The 15,904-nt window shown below is 40.7% G+C and overlaps 1 protein-coding gene across 1 annotated transcript; it reads right to left on the bottom strand.

Annotated features, from left to right (window-relative positions):
• Nucleotides 1–846: 846 nt before the first annotated feature.
• Nucleotides 847–12,480, bottom strand: LOC103358304 (actin filament-associated protein 1-like 1). The gene is made up of 10 exons (XM_008283215.1): nucleotides 12,318–12,480; nucleotides 5,692–5,820; nucleotides 3,856–3,936; nucleotides 3,654–3,739; nucleotides 3,461–3,569; nucleotides 3,269–3,358; nucleotides 2,937–3,148; nucleotides 2,367–2,546; nucleotides 2,163–2,255; nucleotides 847–1,530 (listed from the first exon to the last, which is right to left on the bottom strand). The coding sequence occupies exons 1-10, from the start codon at nucleotides 12,337–12,339 to the stop codon at nucleotides 1,399–1,401; spliced, it is 1,134 nt and encodes a 377-aa protein (XP_008281437.1). The 5' UTR covers nucleotides 12,340–12,480; the 3' UTR covers nucleotides 847–1,398.
• Nucleotides 12,481–15,904: the final 3,424 nt, after the last annotated feature.

Raw genomic sequence — 15,904 nt, 5'->3', positions numbered from 1 at the left:
TTTTTTTTACAATAATAATTGGTTGCTAAAATTGTAGGTTTTTATTTATTATACCAATACGTATTTCATAAATGGACTGAAAAAAATCAAACAACATAAAACACCGCTCGGTATAAAGCAATATCTTCAATATTGCTCTAGCAATGCACAATAAATGTGCATTATGACCTTCATAAGGTCAGGATTGACTTAGTTAAACTCCCTCTGTGGTATATATTGGTCTGGCTGCACCACATTATCATTCTCCTATTGGGGGGAGCAGAGTGAGTTGTTTGTATTTCTTGAAACCAATCAGAATTGTTTTAAGTGGTGCTAAGCAAAGCTTTGAAATAATTTTTGGTGAAACATTTGCATGTAGGGAGATGAGCACTGTCATTAAAATTTATGCGAACAAACAAATAGTACTTTATTGCATGATCCAAATAATCAGCAAAACTTGATATTTTCAGCAAATTAGGTTGCTAGCTTGGAGGTTGTTGTTGTTGTTTCCAGAAGTGAAATGGGTTTTGAAAACTGTAACACGCAGGTAGTGGAGGGCGGGGAGAAAGTTGACTTAAATGAGCATCCAGTGACAGGTTTATACCCGCAGCCAACATCTGGTGAGTCAGACAAGGGTTTACGACTGCGCTGTCGCATTAGTCTGCATTAATATTTCTATTAAACTTTCAAAAGTAAGTAAAAATATTTGTTAGGAATAAAGATGCACTGAAGTGAATTTTTACTCCTATGTCCTCATGTTATTTGTTCATTTATCTCTTGTTATATGTGTTATACAGTACATGTCAATTTAATATTTTTTTACATTAGCATCCCTGTTTTTTCAATTCCTGTAAAAAGTACTCACTATTTTTAGATTACATTGTAGCACATCCAATCAAACATGCTTTGGGGTGAGCCAACCCTGTCTGTCGCTTGCAGCCAGTGAACAGAGTTCTATCCTAGTACAACATGTGTGTTATGGTTCCAGATATTTGTATATACAGTGAATGTGGTTGAAGACTAATTTATTCATTTAGTCCTTAGGGATGCGTAGGAGGAGGTGAACAGTCCTACAGCTTTGCATTTCCCCACAGCTCCACATCATAGTGGATTTGCAAAAAAAAATAAAAATCCTAAATACCTCTCAAAACCCCACCCTCAAACTCAGTTTCATTCTGAAATACACAGACAACATAAAGACCCTTATTATTACTACCTCTGTGAATCATGAAGCACTGCTCTAATGTCACTGTGCTAACTGGGAAGTTACACACAGGCTAAAGTTACATCTTGCTATGATCACTGATTTTGCTTGTAGAATGTATACTCTATGTCTTATGCTATAATAACTCATACGAAACAGTTGTGAGCTTTTTTCAATAGAGCAACAATAACAAAGACTCAATTATTACAACTTAATCAATAACTTTCTATTAGTTTACACCTACTGAGTGAGTCAATGGTATCCCGTCCTGTTCCATGTGTAGTGGACTGACTGTCTGCCGTTGGTCCGCTGTCTGAGTCCGACGCCTGTCTGTCCGACTGCAGCATCTGGAGAATAAAAAAACAAAAAGCACAAATTTTAATTACTTCCTTTTTTTTTCTAAATGGGAAAAGACAAAAAAAAACGGCACATTTGTCTGTCTTGTATACACAACTTTTCAACCGAGCAAAATCATGTCAACGAAAATGACATGCACCTCTGGGGAGTCTGTTTTATTGACTGTATTTTTAAAACTGTTGTGCCAATATGGGGTGTAACTGCCATGTCACTGTTCATTCAGTTTGCTCAGGACATGAAATTCTTTGAAAACGACCCAGCTCAGCAACCGCAATAATGTCACCTCACTTGCTGCTTGTAAACCAGAAGCCAAAGGAACAGTTGTGTCATGCGTGGGCTGAAAGAGGTGATGTCAAGCAACACAGAAATGTAAAAAACTAGGGTATGGATTCAGAATGAATCAAGCGGCATCAGACGGAGTCAGTAAAGTAAACTCAGACATCCTGAGAGGAAACTGCTTAATCGGCACAATGAATCCTTGTTTGGATAGCAGATTTAAGAAATGCTTGACTTGTTTAATTCTTACAACATACACAAGCAAAACCACAAACAAACACTGGAGATAAACAGTGTGACATTCAAAGACAGAAGTGTGTGGAGACCCACACACTCATTCACACACCTTGTCGAGCTCCAACTTCCTCTGTATAATGGGAGAAGCCGATCCGTCCAGTCCTTCTGTTTTGCTGCACTGACTGCCAACATCATGGACCACCTTGACCCAGAAAGAGAAAACCCTTCACTTCCAGAGATAATCTTGTGTCCACCCATCCCCTGTGTCTTCCTCAACTCAGCCCCAATCCTCTGATATAGTGAATAAAGGTACCTTGAGCCACCGCTGGGCCTGTTCTTTGCTCTGAACTGCCAGCACGAGAGCTTCGCCTCCAGGCAATGAGAATCGCAGCTCGTGCCTCTTTTTGCGGCCTTCCTTCGGGACATAGATGACGTTGCAAAGATTCAGTGGGAGCTCCGTGTGAGGAGAGCTCTCTTTGATGCTCTTATAGCACTATAGAAAAAGAGACAGCGAAATTCAGAAATAAAGAGAGAAGTAAAGTAGGCTACATGCTTTATGTCTGTAAAGGACAAATTACATAATCCCAAATCACCAAAAAGTACTTTAATATATTATTTGATGCTGTTTGACACTATTTTACTCTGATACTAAAATGTAACCTTTGATAAATTGCTGGCAATGTCGTTTTAAGTCTACCAAACCAGAACCCACCTGGAACCAAATGAACTAGCAGCACCCCTTTGGGAGAACATTTGTAGCAAAGGTATCTTTAATGTTAATGCAAAAATCTGACTTTGCTGCTCCTGAAAGACACGAAAACAAAACTAGATCCTCTGATATAAAAGTTTAAATAACCTCCAATTAACAGCTGCTTCTATTTACCTGCAGCTTATTGTCTCTGACAACGACTAGCTGTTTAGCCCACTGGCCAAAGCGTTTCTTTCGCAGCAGAAAGGCACAGATGCGACAGTCTCTAACTGGTCCGTCTGGGCTCTCCTCAGCCGTCCACCTCTGAGGTCGGTCCCTCCCCTTGGCCTCCTCATCCTCTTCTTCGTAAGACTCATAGGAACTGCTCAAAGCATCTGAGTCATTGTCTGAGCAACAAAAACAACACAGATGATTAATTTACAAAACATTTATGGAGAAATTCTGATTCACAAACAGAACATGCCTCTATAGTAAGTTGTAAAGTGATGAAGACAAGGCAGACTAACAGGAGTTTTTGGGAGGTCCATTCATCCTGGTGGTGGGGTAGTTATTGTCTGCATCTTCATAGTAGGCATCCTCTACAGAGTTCCTGGAATCTATGGGAGAGCAGAAAAAAGAAAAACAGTTTGGTTACATTTATTTGTGAGTGTGCAAATCTTTGAGCGTGTGTGTGTGTGTATAGAGCCGACTGTTCATACTGGTGGTAAAGTACTGCGGGGTGGATCCAGGATCTAGAGGAACGGCCTCTTCATAGTAGTCATCTGGAAGAGGGGTGGTTGGCACAGGAGGGGGTGTGTCGGTCGGCGTCTGAAGAACCAAGATTAAACCAGAGATGAAGGTACAAGTACAATACAGGAACATCTACTGGTGGGTAACCTGCAAATGACTTACAGATTTATTAGGATGAGTCTTCTCCTCTCCATCTTTGTGCTCTTTCTGCTCCACTGGAGATGCACTGAGCATGTGCAAATCACAGTCTGGTGGAACAACACAGGACTAATGTCATCAGCAGTGATACCGTATATAGTTACAACATATTTTATCGTGTTAAGCATGTCATGTTGTGGTATGACAGTTGCAAGTATCTACTAACCAAAGTCCTCAAACAGTGACTCCACAAAGCTAGTGCCATTGCCATAGAGACAGCTGTTCATGTAGACATCTGATCCATTGACTGTGGACGAGACAAATTAAGGATTAGAGTTAGGATTGTGTCACAACACTAAGATCTGGATTAGTGTAAGGAGATAGAGCAAACAGATAGTAGCTGAGTATCAGTGAGTACCAATCCTGAATTATCTGCACTTTACACAAACAAACAATGTGGAGACTGATGTCAGATGACAGGGGTGTGCTTTAGCTTGGAAGGCTTTGTACTATAAATTTCAAACCTACCACATATTCTGAAACTGTGAAATCATAAAAAAGATTAAATTATGTGGAATATGCAAACCAACCATGTAAAAACTTGAAGAATGAGTACAGATAGGGAAGTCTGGATTAGTTCTAACAGTCTCCTTTCTTTGACCGTGTCTCATTATCCTCTTTAAACTTTACATTTCATTATCCTCTTACATCAATCCTTTTATCCCACTCAGACATCCTGTGTTCCTCTAGATAAGCAAGGATCTGCTGTAAAGTCCTCAGGGAGATTTCATATCAGTGCACTGAGGCTGCATCTTCTCGTCTGTTTCCAACAACAATTACTGCACTGTATCTCATATAGTGTTGCCCTGGCAGCTGCAGGCTGGTTGGCTAATGGCAATAAGGGTGTCTCACGGTAAAAAGACAAGTAAGAGAGAAGTGATATATCCTTCTTTCTTCATAAATACCATTGCAGTGACAGATAAATGACTCAACTCTGAATTTCTTTGGCTGAACTGCATGCTTTCTAAAAACTACAGCTCTGACCCATCAAGGCATAAACTTCACAAGACCTCTAAATGTGTTTAGTGGTATCAGGCACCAAGATGTTTGCAACAGATCCCCTAAGGACCTGGAAATTTTGAGGTGTGTCTTCCATGGATCTAACTTGGTTTTCTACCACATCCCACAGTTGTTTGATCTGAATTGAGATCAGGGGAAACTGGAGGCCAAGTCAAGACTTTAACCTCACATATCTTGACCCCTTCCTGAACAGTTTTTGCAGAGTGGCGGGGAGCATTGCTGCTGAAGGAAGCCACTGCCATCAATGTTATGAAAGATGTATAATATATTTAGATAGATGATGTGTGTCAAAGTAACAACCACATAAATACCCAAGGTTTCTCAGCAGAACATTTCCCAGAGCATCACACTGCTTCTTGCCTTCTTCCCATATTACATCCCTGTACCATCTCTTCCTCAGGTAATCAATGCACATGCACCCTGTTGTAAGACCACATCACTTTCTTCTTTTGCTCTGTGATTCATTTCTGATGCTCACATGCCCACTTTAGGTGCTTTCAGCGATGGAAAGGGCTCAGAATGGGCACGCTGACCGGTCTGCAGCAACTATGAGTTCTGATACCTTTCAATCACAGGCAGCACTAAGAGTTTCAGCCATTTGTGCTACAGTAGCCCTTATGTAGTGTCTGGCCAGCCTTCGCTCCTCATTAGCATCAGTGAGCCTTGGGTCGCCCATGACCCTGTTGCCATCAATTGTCCTTTCTTGGACCATTTTTGGTGGTAATGACTGCATACCTAGAATATACCACAACATCTGCCGTTTTGCAGATGCTCTGACCCAGTCATCTAGCCATCACAAGTTGTCCCTTGTCAAAACTACTCAGATCCCTATGCTGCCCATTTCCTGCTCGTTCAACATCTAATACATCCCACCCCAATCAATCAGTGTTATTCACGTCACCTATCAGTGGTAGTGATGTTGGGATGACCAGTACGTAAACAAAAACGGGAATGTTGTCTGTGCTGCTTTTGTATTCTGTACCTGACAGCGGCAGTGAATCCAAGATGTTACGTACAGACGCCATTTTGTCAGCAGTGGCAGGACTGACGGTCTCACGGTCCAGCATCTTCAGCAGAGAGCCCAGCTCACTCACAAGTCGCTCCATCACCACTGGAAACCACAACAAAATACAGATCATATTATTTGGGTTTGCAGACTCTTAACATTGTTAAAACGCTTACACTGTTACACCGAGCGCATCAAATATCACCTTAACATGAGCGGGCAAGGCCATACAGGCAAGTGCAACCAAAACTGGCAGTTCACGAGGGGCATGAAGTCAGTTTGGAACTCAGTCTGCCGCCTGTTGCAACAGCTGACAGGGCAGAGATATTTAACATCCCTCCACATCGCTCCATTCATTTTGTTGGCCTCGGGCTGCCTCTCTGTGCATTGTGAGTTTTCTGTCTCTCGTCACCGCACCACCATAGATTAAATCCTACTTTCAGCATGGACATTTTGTGCTTTCTTTAAAAATTAACTGTTTTCATGTTGAACTCTGACATCCTGTGTGAGTCCGTGCTTGTGTCTTTTGTTGACCTTGACATTGTTCCAAATGCTCTGACACACTCTCACACATCCTGCCCGCTCAGAGCCGACAAAGAGAGGAGGAGGGGGGAAGCGAGTCAGAGAGAAAAGAAGGTGAGGAGGAGAGTGCAGGAAGCTTCCTTCCCAAAAGGAAATGGAGCCAAAGTAAAGAAGAAAAGCTATAGTTTCACTAGAAAGGACAGAGGAACAGGACGTGGCTACCAAAAAGCTCTGAGTTTGTTCATTTAATTGTTTACTGTCTAATCAAGGAAGCTTGAGATGCCGGTGTTTGACATTAGTCTGAACCCTCAACAAACAGCTTTTCTCCTGATATTGACTTTTAATTAAATGCTGAATATGAGCCACTATTGTTGTGACAAAGTACTGTTCTTGTCATTGAACAGGTGGAGTAGATCAGGCTGAGTTTAAAAAAAGCAGCAAACTCTAAAATGGCTTCATGTCAGTTTAGGTTTCAGTGGAAAGTTTTATTGTGCCACGGTGGCCCACATGCTCCTTATGTGGCTTTTCCTACTCAGCCAAGATAATATATTGTGGAAACTTTAAATCATTCTCATTTTTTTTGGCACTAAAATCCTCAACTCTACACTGTCATGACACCCAAAATACAAAAGAGGAAGTTCAAGGACACTTTAAGTGGGGGGATGCTGGAAAATCGACATGGGTCATTTTTAAATCTTTTCTAGGAGTAATATGAAAAAACTGAACCTTTGACCCATTGTCTTTTTACAATCTGAAATTTGGTTCATTTTTCTTTCATTGTTTTACTAGGACGAATTACACTTATGCTCTCTACAGGTAAGAATCTGGTTTTCTTTTGTGATGACTTGTTAGAAAATAAAACACAAAAGCTTCAAGCAGGAGGTTTGCAGAACTATGAATGAATATATATAGCTGCTGGAATACACCACAAAGAAGAAAATCTGCAATTCTTAGGGAACAACTGGAACAAGGGTTAGGATAAAATAAGATCAATCTATTCTCTATTCTCTCACACAAAGTGAAGACAGAGAGAGTGAGAGAAAAGCCCTCACTCTCCCACAAGCCTCTTCCGCACCCCCCCTTAACTCAGACAATGCTCTATTGTCTCAGCAAAGGCCAAAATTAGATGACCACAGTGCTCGGCAAGACCAGAGCAAACAATTGTATTGTCAAAGTCAGAAACTCCGACAAAAAACAAAACAGGAACCCACGCGTGCAGACACACACAGTACAAGAGGGGCGTGGTGCGCCACAGCTGCATCGTCTCGATCCGCGGGCATTCAGGGTTAAAGGATATATCTGCAGCAGCTGTGTGTGTGTGTGTATGTGTGTGTGAGTGCAGCTGTGGTTTCCTGTCTTAGTTGTCGACAGAAGCTTTCCTCCGCTCCTTCCCAATCCCGACACTCTTCTCCATCCTACTGCGAGCCTCACCTCACCTTCTCTTTCTTCTTCTTTCCCTTTTTCTATTTCTCTGCATCATGCTGTTTCTGACACTACACCAACATCTTCAGTCATTGCAAACTCTCTCTTAGGCCTCATGTTCAAAATGAAGTTCGTCAGCGGATGCACACTTAAATTACAGATCTACTTTACTTGTGGTAGCTCAGACTAAAGACTCTGTGTAATCAGTGTAAACAAAGCCAGTAGACGGCTGATGGAGTTTCAGACTGAGCCTTTGGTCTATTTTCTGTTTCTCAATGTCTAACTTTACGCCGTCAAGGCCATGAGTGCATTTGTTGTCCCGCTCTCTCTCTCTCTCTCTCCTCCATGTACATCTCTCTCCCTTTCTCTTTCTCTGTGCCTCTCTCTTCGGGGACCGGAGGGTTCAGAGGCTGAGAATCAGCTGTTCTGGAGACTTGTGGTCGGTCTCACCCACAGAAGGATCTTTGTAACCCCCCATTCCTCACACACACACACACGCGCACACACACACACACGGTGCAAATTTCCTCTTCAGTTTTTTTTTTCCTACTGAAGGACACAGACAGTCGCGTAACTCACACAGAGCACACACACACACAATCACTGTCTCTTGCTTACTTATCTTACAGGTCACAAGAGCAGAATGTGTTTGTGTGTGTGCGCTTTTACATACATTTTTGTGTGTTTCCGCAGACGGACTTCCTGAAGAAGGTCAGTCATGAGACCTGGGCCATGCGACTCTCATTTGAACTGATTTAGTGTGTTTGGTTGCAGCTCAGAACAAAACAACTCCTACTGGCTGCTGCTGCCGTTTATCTTGCCACATAATGCTTATGGGCCGCAGGGTGTCGGACGGAAAGAAACTTCTGTCCTCCTAACCTGAGGCTTTTATTCCCATCTATTACACGTCTAACCCATCAATCAAGACAAATCCAAAGCTAACCTGCTCTTTTCTTACCTCTCCCATCCAAACTATCCCTTCCTACTTATAATTTTGCCTGCACAATTTTGCCAGATGAATGAATGAATGCATTGTTCCATCAATTATGTTGCCTGAGGCGCATGATTATCTGTGACAGAAATGCTTTAAGACACTTATGTGACACAAACATAAGCTTTTCATGCCGTTTAAGTAAAGACAATTTCAGGCTTTCAAAGTGTGTGAAGCTGCAATTTTACTCTTCCGTCCTTTTCCTGCCTCCCCCACAGTCCCAGAGACTGAGGTCCCTCCAGATCCCATATTCTCCCTTCCACTCCTTTCTTTCTCGCCCCCCCCCTTACATATCCTTTCCTTTTAACTCCTTTTCCTCCATTCGTCCCTTCTCCAGACACCCATCCTCTTCAGACGGAGGTCAGAGTTCAAGGCTTGGCGGCCCCAGCAGCTCCCTCGCAGACAAAAGTCTGCTTCAGAAATCCGGCATCCAGTAATTCATATTTTTGTGACAACATTAGATGTGTCACTGCTTGCCTGGGGTTAGTAGTCAGTAGGACACTTTAGAAAGTCCAAATCCGAGCTGGGGAGAGCTTTAAAAAGAAACAGCTGGGGCAAAACAGTCAAGGAAGTCTCTCGTTTTCGCATTCTTTCGGTATCTTATCACTTTCCGAAGATAGTAAATAGTGAGGAGGCAAAGAAACAGAGGCGTGCCTGAGACACTGTGGTGCAGCATGAGTTTAACTTAAAACTGCTGTAGTACAGCGGTTTCACCAGGTGACACCAAACAGGTAAGGAGTCTTTCAGCCACTGTAGGCCTTGGAAAAGCCACTGTGGTGGATGTCACATGCCTTGCCTAAGTAGCTTAACAAGAAAAATTAGTTGCTGGTGTGAAAATGACTTTGTTTATCAGAAAAATAATCCATCTGAAAGCTAAGGCAGCTTGAGAATTATGCTCAGTTCTTTCTTGCCAAGAGCTAAATGAGAAGATTGATAATACTCTCAGGTCTGAGGTGTAAAAACGCATTGTAACTTTAAAGGTAAAGTGCCTGACATATTTGCAATTTAGTGGAATTAGTCAGTTTTCTCTTGATTAACTAATTAATGTAATGAACCCATCGTATATGAATATACGATCTTAAATTACAACAAAAGACAAACCACATTTTGCTGCTGTCATCACTCTCCCTCTCACACACGCATGAACCAGTACACAAACATACACCCACCCAAAGATTACGGGGTGATAATTGTGTTTTGTGACAGCTTTTCCAGCGAGTGTGAGAACAAAACATGATCTGCAGTTTTTTTCCTGTTTGGTAGAAAGGACTGTTATCATCACATCAGCTGACCTGCTGCTTTGTTATACTTGTGATGCAGAAGGTTTAACTGCAGCAGATTTGCAGCGTAGCTCACTCCCACTTTGTACCATGGAAATTCCTCAGTTAATGGAGGTTAATTTATAATACCATATGAAATATAGCTTGAAATTAAACAAGAGAGAATTGTGCACTTTCTGAAAGAAAGTTGAAAGAGGGGTTGGGTGGGGTGGGAGGAGGGTGGGAGTAAATGAAAGAAGAGGAGGAAAAGGGAAAAGGAAATGTAAGGGAACCATGGTTGAGGTCAAGGCTTGTGACAGTTAAATTAAACAGAGATAAATAGAATGACTGTGCATGAGTGCACAAATGCAATTAGTCACATCTGTATGCATGCAGTGTAAAAGTACTGAGGGGATAAGTTAATTAAAAAAAATAAAAAACTAAAGTCCAGACTGTATGAAAACTTTGCCCCTGTTCTATCTCTGCTTTGTCCAAATTTCTCCCAGTTGTTGCAGCAGTTGCACAATTTTGCCAAAACTCCAATATCAATTACCCACATTTTTTCCACTGAGAGAATATTTTCTCCTAGAGTGCACAGCTGCACAGACAATTTGGTTATGTATAAGCTGTTTGTGTCTCTGCATTCCATGTGTAGCTTTTTTTTCCCAAACACATTTTGACATGTGACAGTAGGAAAAGCACAGGTCTCAATAATACAGTTAATAATGACTGAATTCTGTTTAGCTGCTTCCGTTTTAGAGTCTTATTATCATGCATGCTGACTCTCTGACACACTGTTGAGGCTTACAGGGTCACTAGAACAGAAAAGGGGCATTGTTCATTTTATTAGTAACACCTGCACTTCTCCTTCTATGACAACTCGAAATGTTTGCTGTGAAAAAAAAAACCCAAAAAATAATATTATATGGTCTAATGTGAAGAATGACACACTGAGTAGATGTTGTAATGTAAGTGCAGTCATTAGAAAGAAAGCACTTTGACTAAATTACAGTTGTTATAATGGACAATGTCATAACTATAATCACAGTATGATTATAATAATTAGAAGGGATGACATCACTGCTGTAAATTAAAAATAGGCTGATCTGAGAAAACATTGTGCCATTGGGTGTAGAGGTCAACAGGTAAAAATAAGAATTTTGTTGTCAAAATTTAAAATAACACAAACAAAACTGTTGAAATACCTTTTAAAAAAAAGTTTTACATACATGTTTAATTGGAAGACAACATTCATTTTCAACATTTATCCTTCAGCGTGTACCGACTGTTGCTTATGATGTGCGGGACAACTGCTTGAGCGGTGTCTGTACTAAAGCCAAAGTCGCACAAAACATATATGTTTAAAAATGGAAATGCAAAAATGTCTTATTTGACTGGGAATTTCTTTACTCTCTCTCTTTCTTTTTTTTTTTTTTATTGAAAAAATGCTACATAATGGCACCCAGTAGTCTGGTAGAAGCCTGCAGTGTCAGGAAGATAAGATACTTTAATGTTATTTCCAAGATAATACACTCACAATTTAAAACTACAATTACCTTGACAATTTTTAAAAAAATCTCAACTTACCTGTTTATAATATTTTGGATGTAAATTCACACTATGCCTCAATATTAGGTGTAAAAAGCAGTTAAATCTCCTCAATATGATGGCATGTAATTAAATAAATGTTCCCTCCTTTAACTAATTTTCTGCTCTGGACTTGCTCACTGATTTTACTTCAGAAACCACTTGTGATCCTCGGTTGCCAGATTTTCAAATTAGGCCACTTCTTCATCACCTGGTGTCACATAAAGCAGCGTCCTGTTTGCAGCACTGTGGCCTGAAGGCGTCCAAACAGAGCAGCCATTCAGCTGCTGCTGCTGCTTCCCCTCCAGCAGCGCAGCTTCCAACAGGGCACTTCTGTGTTGGTATCAGATTGCATCACTCTACCTGAGGATACCTCCTCCATCCACATCCACGCACACACGCACACGCATACACACACACATGCGCACGCACGCAGCGCACCAGCGTCGTGGATGACATCACTCTCGCGTTACTCCAGCAGTCAATCGGGAGCAGGGCGCGTACTACTCGGTTTATTCAGTCACAGAAACTACACACTGACGCTGTTTCCATTCACGTGCTGTAATAACAACTATAAAACCACGTTCGTGTCAAATCGTACTGCATCATTTATTCCTTATAATAACTTTTGAGTCTCAAATATGACATTTCTGATGTTTTTCACCGCATTTTATTCGGTTTAGGTCCCTGAATGTGACTTCTCCTTACATGTTAAATTAACTTTAGTGTCCTTTATGTCTACGGAGGCTTCATCCTAAAGTTACCACACAGTTACTGTACTAAACATGAGTGTTTGTGATAAAGAAGAGACTGTTACTCACCACTTTGGCGTTTGGAGTCCATGCCTGGCTCTTTTTAAAGTCTGTGCCACCCAACTTGTTTCCAGCAATAATCCCGTCGTGGCTTCATTTAAAAGTTCCGTACATGTGAAACGTGTTCTCCACAGACACAGCGGAGCTCCGTCGCTCTCCGTGCGGCCGAGTGACTCACAGCGGCGGCTACAGTTTACAGCTGGACGCGGCGGCTGCTCCGCCACCGGCCAGGGCTCCACCGGGTCCTAGTGCGAGTCGATTCACATTTTTAAAAATCTGTCAAAGAAGTCACAAACATTAAAGTGATTTGAGAAAGTGTAATGTTAAAGATAAAATGAATAAAAATGAAAAAAATACCTTTATTGTACATTTCCAATTTTATATTTGAAAGTAGAAAAGCACTCTGAGAGCGCAGACCTCCGCCAAACAGCTCATTTCCACCATATTGCGATTTTCAGCCAGTGATAAAATCCTGCATTCATTTTATCGACACTATTAGATTCAAAGATAATCAAAACATACCTTTGGCATTTGAATTAACATTGATATCATTAATAACACACTGACGGAGTGATGACCTGTCAAATATTTTGTACACTTATGTTATTTCTGGAGTTACTTACTGTCTTTTAAGCTGTTAGCTAACACTATGCTAGGCTGGCATAACTACAGCGACGTTATTGCTAACATAAACAGACAGGGAGTAATTTAAGCTAGGTTAGCACAACTTTAGCAATGCAAGGTAAATGTAAATGATGACCGATGCAAGGAAGCACGTCAGTCGTCATGACACATGTTAAAGTGAAACAGGAGACATGTTGAGTCATTGTTTACGTCACAACGTCGTTCTGAACTTATCTGTCAGTAGCTCCGCTCAGCCCACTCCTGTCATGTTGCCTGGCTGCAGCTTGCCACTGTTCTACTGAGAAGACCGCGGTGAGGACTGAGGACTGAATGGAGTTAGAGCTCCTAGGGCACAACGACAACATTCTGCGGACCGTGACACTTAACAGTATTTACTGTTTTATGAGAGAATAAGCAGATGGAACAGAACATCACCAAAATTTAATCATCTGTTCAATGTGCCATTATCATAATTTCCTGAAAATTTCATGAAAATCTGTTAATAACTTTTTGAGTTATCTTACTAACAAACAAACAAACAACCCAACCAACCAACAAACAAACAAGCAAACAGATAAACACGGGCTAAAACATAAGCTCCTTGGCGGAGGTAATGAAGTAAATACAAATTACATACAGTAAGATAAACCAAGGTAAGACGCCTCCTCACAACTATCACCACTGGCATATTTGCCCTTCTGGCAATGGTCAGTTTTTATTTCAGGTCTTTTCTTGAATGATAGTGGACTTACTAATCTTTCAATTGTATTGAAATCATTTTACTGGTATGAGAAAATCAAATCGAATGGTTTTGGGGTAAGATGATTGAATAGTAAGACAGTAGAAAATAGGCATGTGTGGATTTTTATATAAGAATATATAGCTGGGAACAAAAGTCATGTAAATTATGAGAGTCTTGAGTTTCCAGTGGTTCCTACAACTCTTAATTTTTTATGATAGAATAATTGAGAGAAATGTGTACCAAAAACAATTATGCATTTTGGTTCCTTTAAAGATTTATTACACATCATCTGTATGAATGACAAAATCTGTTGGGTCAAAAATATACATACAGCACCGTGAATTATCATTCTGGGTGATGTAGAAAGCTGTGTTAATCAAATTGTCCAAATGACATGGCCCTTGACCTTCTTGTAAGAGGTTACAATTGACTACAGCTGGTGACTCTTCTGAGGCAACTTTAGGGCCCATTTGATGCACTGATAAGACTCAGACACAAACACTACATGGGAACGTTGAAGAAGTTCTTCTTCAGACTTGGTCTGTTTTTGTTTTTTCTCTTGACTCTGTGAAGGCCAGTCTATCACTGTCAGTGTTCTATCAGCTGTGCTTTTCCCCCTCCAAATATGATTTCACTGCATTAGTGGTGTGCCTTGAATCACTGTCATGCTGACAGGTAAACCTGTTTCCAATCTGACACTTTCCAGAAGGAGTAGCATCATGAATCAAAGTGTGTCTGTAGTTTTCAGCATTCATAATTCCATCAGTTCAGACAACATCCCCGACAGCACTGGCAGAAATGCAGTCCCTAATCATGGAAAACCCTTCATCATGTTTCATTGAAGGCCAAAGCATCCCTCTTGTAACTCATCATCTCACATATTGTCAATGACTGGACCTGAATGTTTTCAAACTTGATTGATTGATTGATTGTTCCATGGAATTCTTTTTCATTGATCTTCACTCCAGCCTCTGTGAGCTTTAGCCCTTCAGCTGATTTCCCTTTCCAAAAAAGTGGTTTCCACAGGGGCCATTCCTGATCAAACATCTCTGGACTGTAGAAGAATCAGCTTGGCATCCAGAGAAAGATGCCAGATGCTGAGCAAGTTCATTTCCAGTCTTCTTCAAGTCTCTCAAAGAAGAAACTCTCGTCATAGCATAACAGTCTTCTCCTCCTTCAACTCTTTAGTTTCTCAAATTTCTTTATAACAGATTGAATACCACTTCTTGAGTGTCCAGTTTGTTTGTTGATTCATCCTAAAGATGCAAAATTATGATTTTATATCGGACAAATAGGGTAGCCTTTGGTATTTTGGATAGAATGTTGTGATTGGGACTTAGTCATATATGTTAGCAAGAAATTGGATCCCCTTCATGTGTTGAAGTGTCCCTGGGCAAGAAGCTGAAGCTAAGTACAGAATAGCATCTTGCATGGCAGCATGTGCGTGAATGGCTGAATGAGAAACACATTGTTAAGTAGTTTGGACCATTTATCTTCTAAACTCTTACAATATGTGTTGCTCAACACCAAAACATGGATAAAGACCAAACTTGGAGTCAAAGAACCATACTAAAAAAAATAGCTTAAACAATCAATTTTCAACTTTTGACATGACTTCAATACAACCTTGTGTAATTCACCAGAAGATTAGTGCAGTAAATCATATAATGTCTTCCCAAAAGAGAGCAAGACATGTTAAGTGCAAAGGGACATTACATGAGATATTTTGTATTTTAACCTGTAAAAACTGTTTATTCTGAGGGATTATATTCTAACAGGGTTCCAAACATCTGCTCTATGATTGACACCTTAGAATTGTTTTTGGCCAAGTGTGCCATTTGGTTCCTTAATATTTCTTGACTTTCCCCCCCATTTTTTGGGGGGATCAGATTCTTTTATTTTCTACAATAAGGATGCAGCTCTGTAAACTCTCTGGCCCATAAAAATTATTGTGTTGAACATTTAGAATTAAAAGAAATGCAGGTGAAAGCAATCAAGAGATAAGCCTTTGATTAATTTGCAAGTTATAGTCAATTACAGCTCAAAATTAAACTAATGACACTGCATGTTTCCTTATACATTTGGGCGAAATACTTCAGTCCTTCTAAGATCCTGCTGACCCAGTAACCCCTAAACCAAAAAGTAAAAAATGGAACAAATAACCATGCCCTCCATCCATCACCAACATGTACACTCACGGTTTAGGAAAATTAATAGCGGCAACAATAGA

This window comes from Stegastes partitus, unplaced genomic scaffold (genome assembly GCF_000690725.1).
Source record: "Stegastes partitus isolate 25-593 unplaced genomic scaffold, Stegastes_partitus-1.0.2 Scaffold302, whole genome shotgun sequence".
In the NCBI taxonomy this organism is placed as follows: Eukaryota; Metazoa; Chordata; class Actinopteri; family Pomacentridae; genus Stegastes; species Stegastes partitus.
The sequence above is the reverse complement of the archived record's forward strand: the minus strand, read 5'-3'. Positions and strand labels throughout refer to the sequence as shown.

Bases quoted from the DNA above. Each gene is read 5' to 3' on its own strand.
- LOC103358304 (XM_008283215.1), bottom strand. From the start codon at position 12,339: ATGGACTCCAAACGCCAAAGTG. The intron at 3,359-3,460 runs GTATGAACAGTC...GCTCTCCCATAG, and splicing joins CCCGCAGTACTTTACCACCA to ATTCCAGGAACTCTGTAGAG. The intron at 2,256-2,366 runs GTACCTTTATTC...TTCTGGGTCAAG, and splicing joins AGGCCCAGCGGTGGCTCAAG to GTGGTCCATGATGTTGGCAG.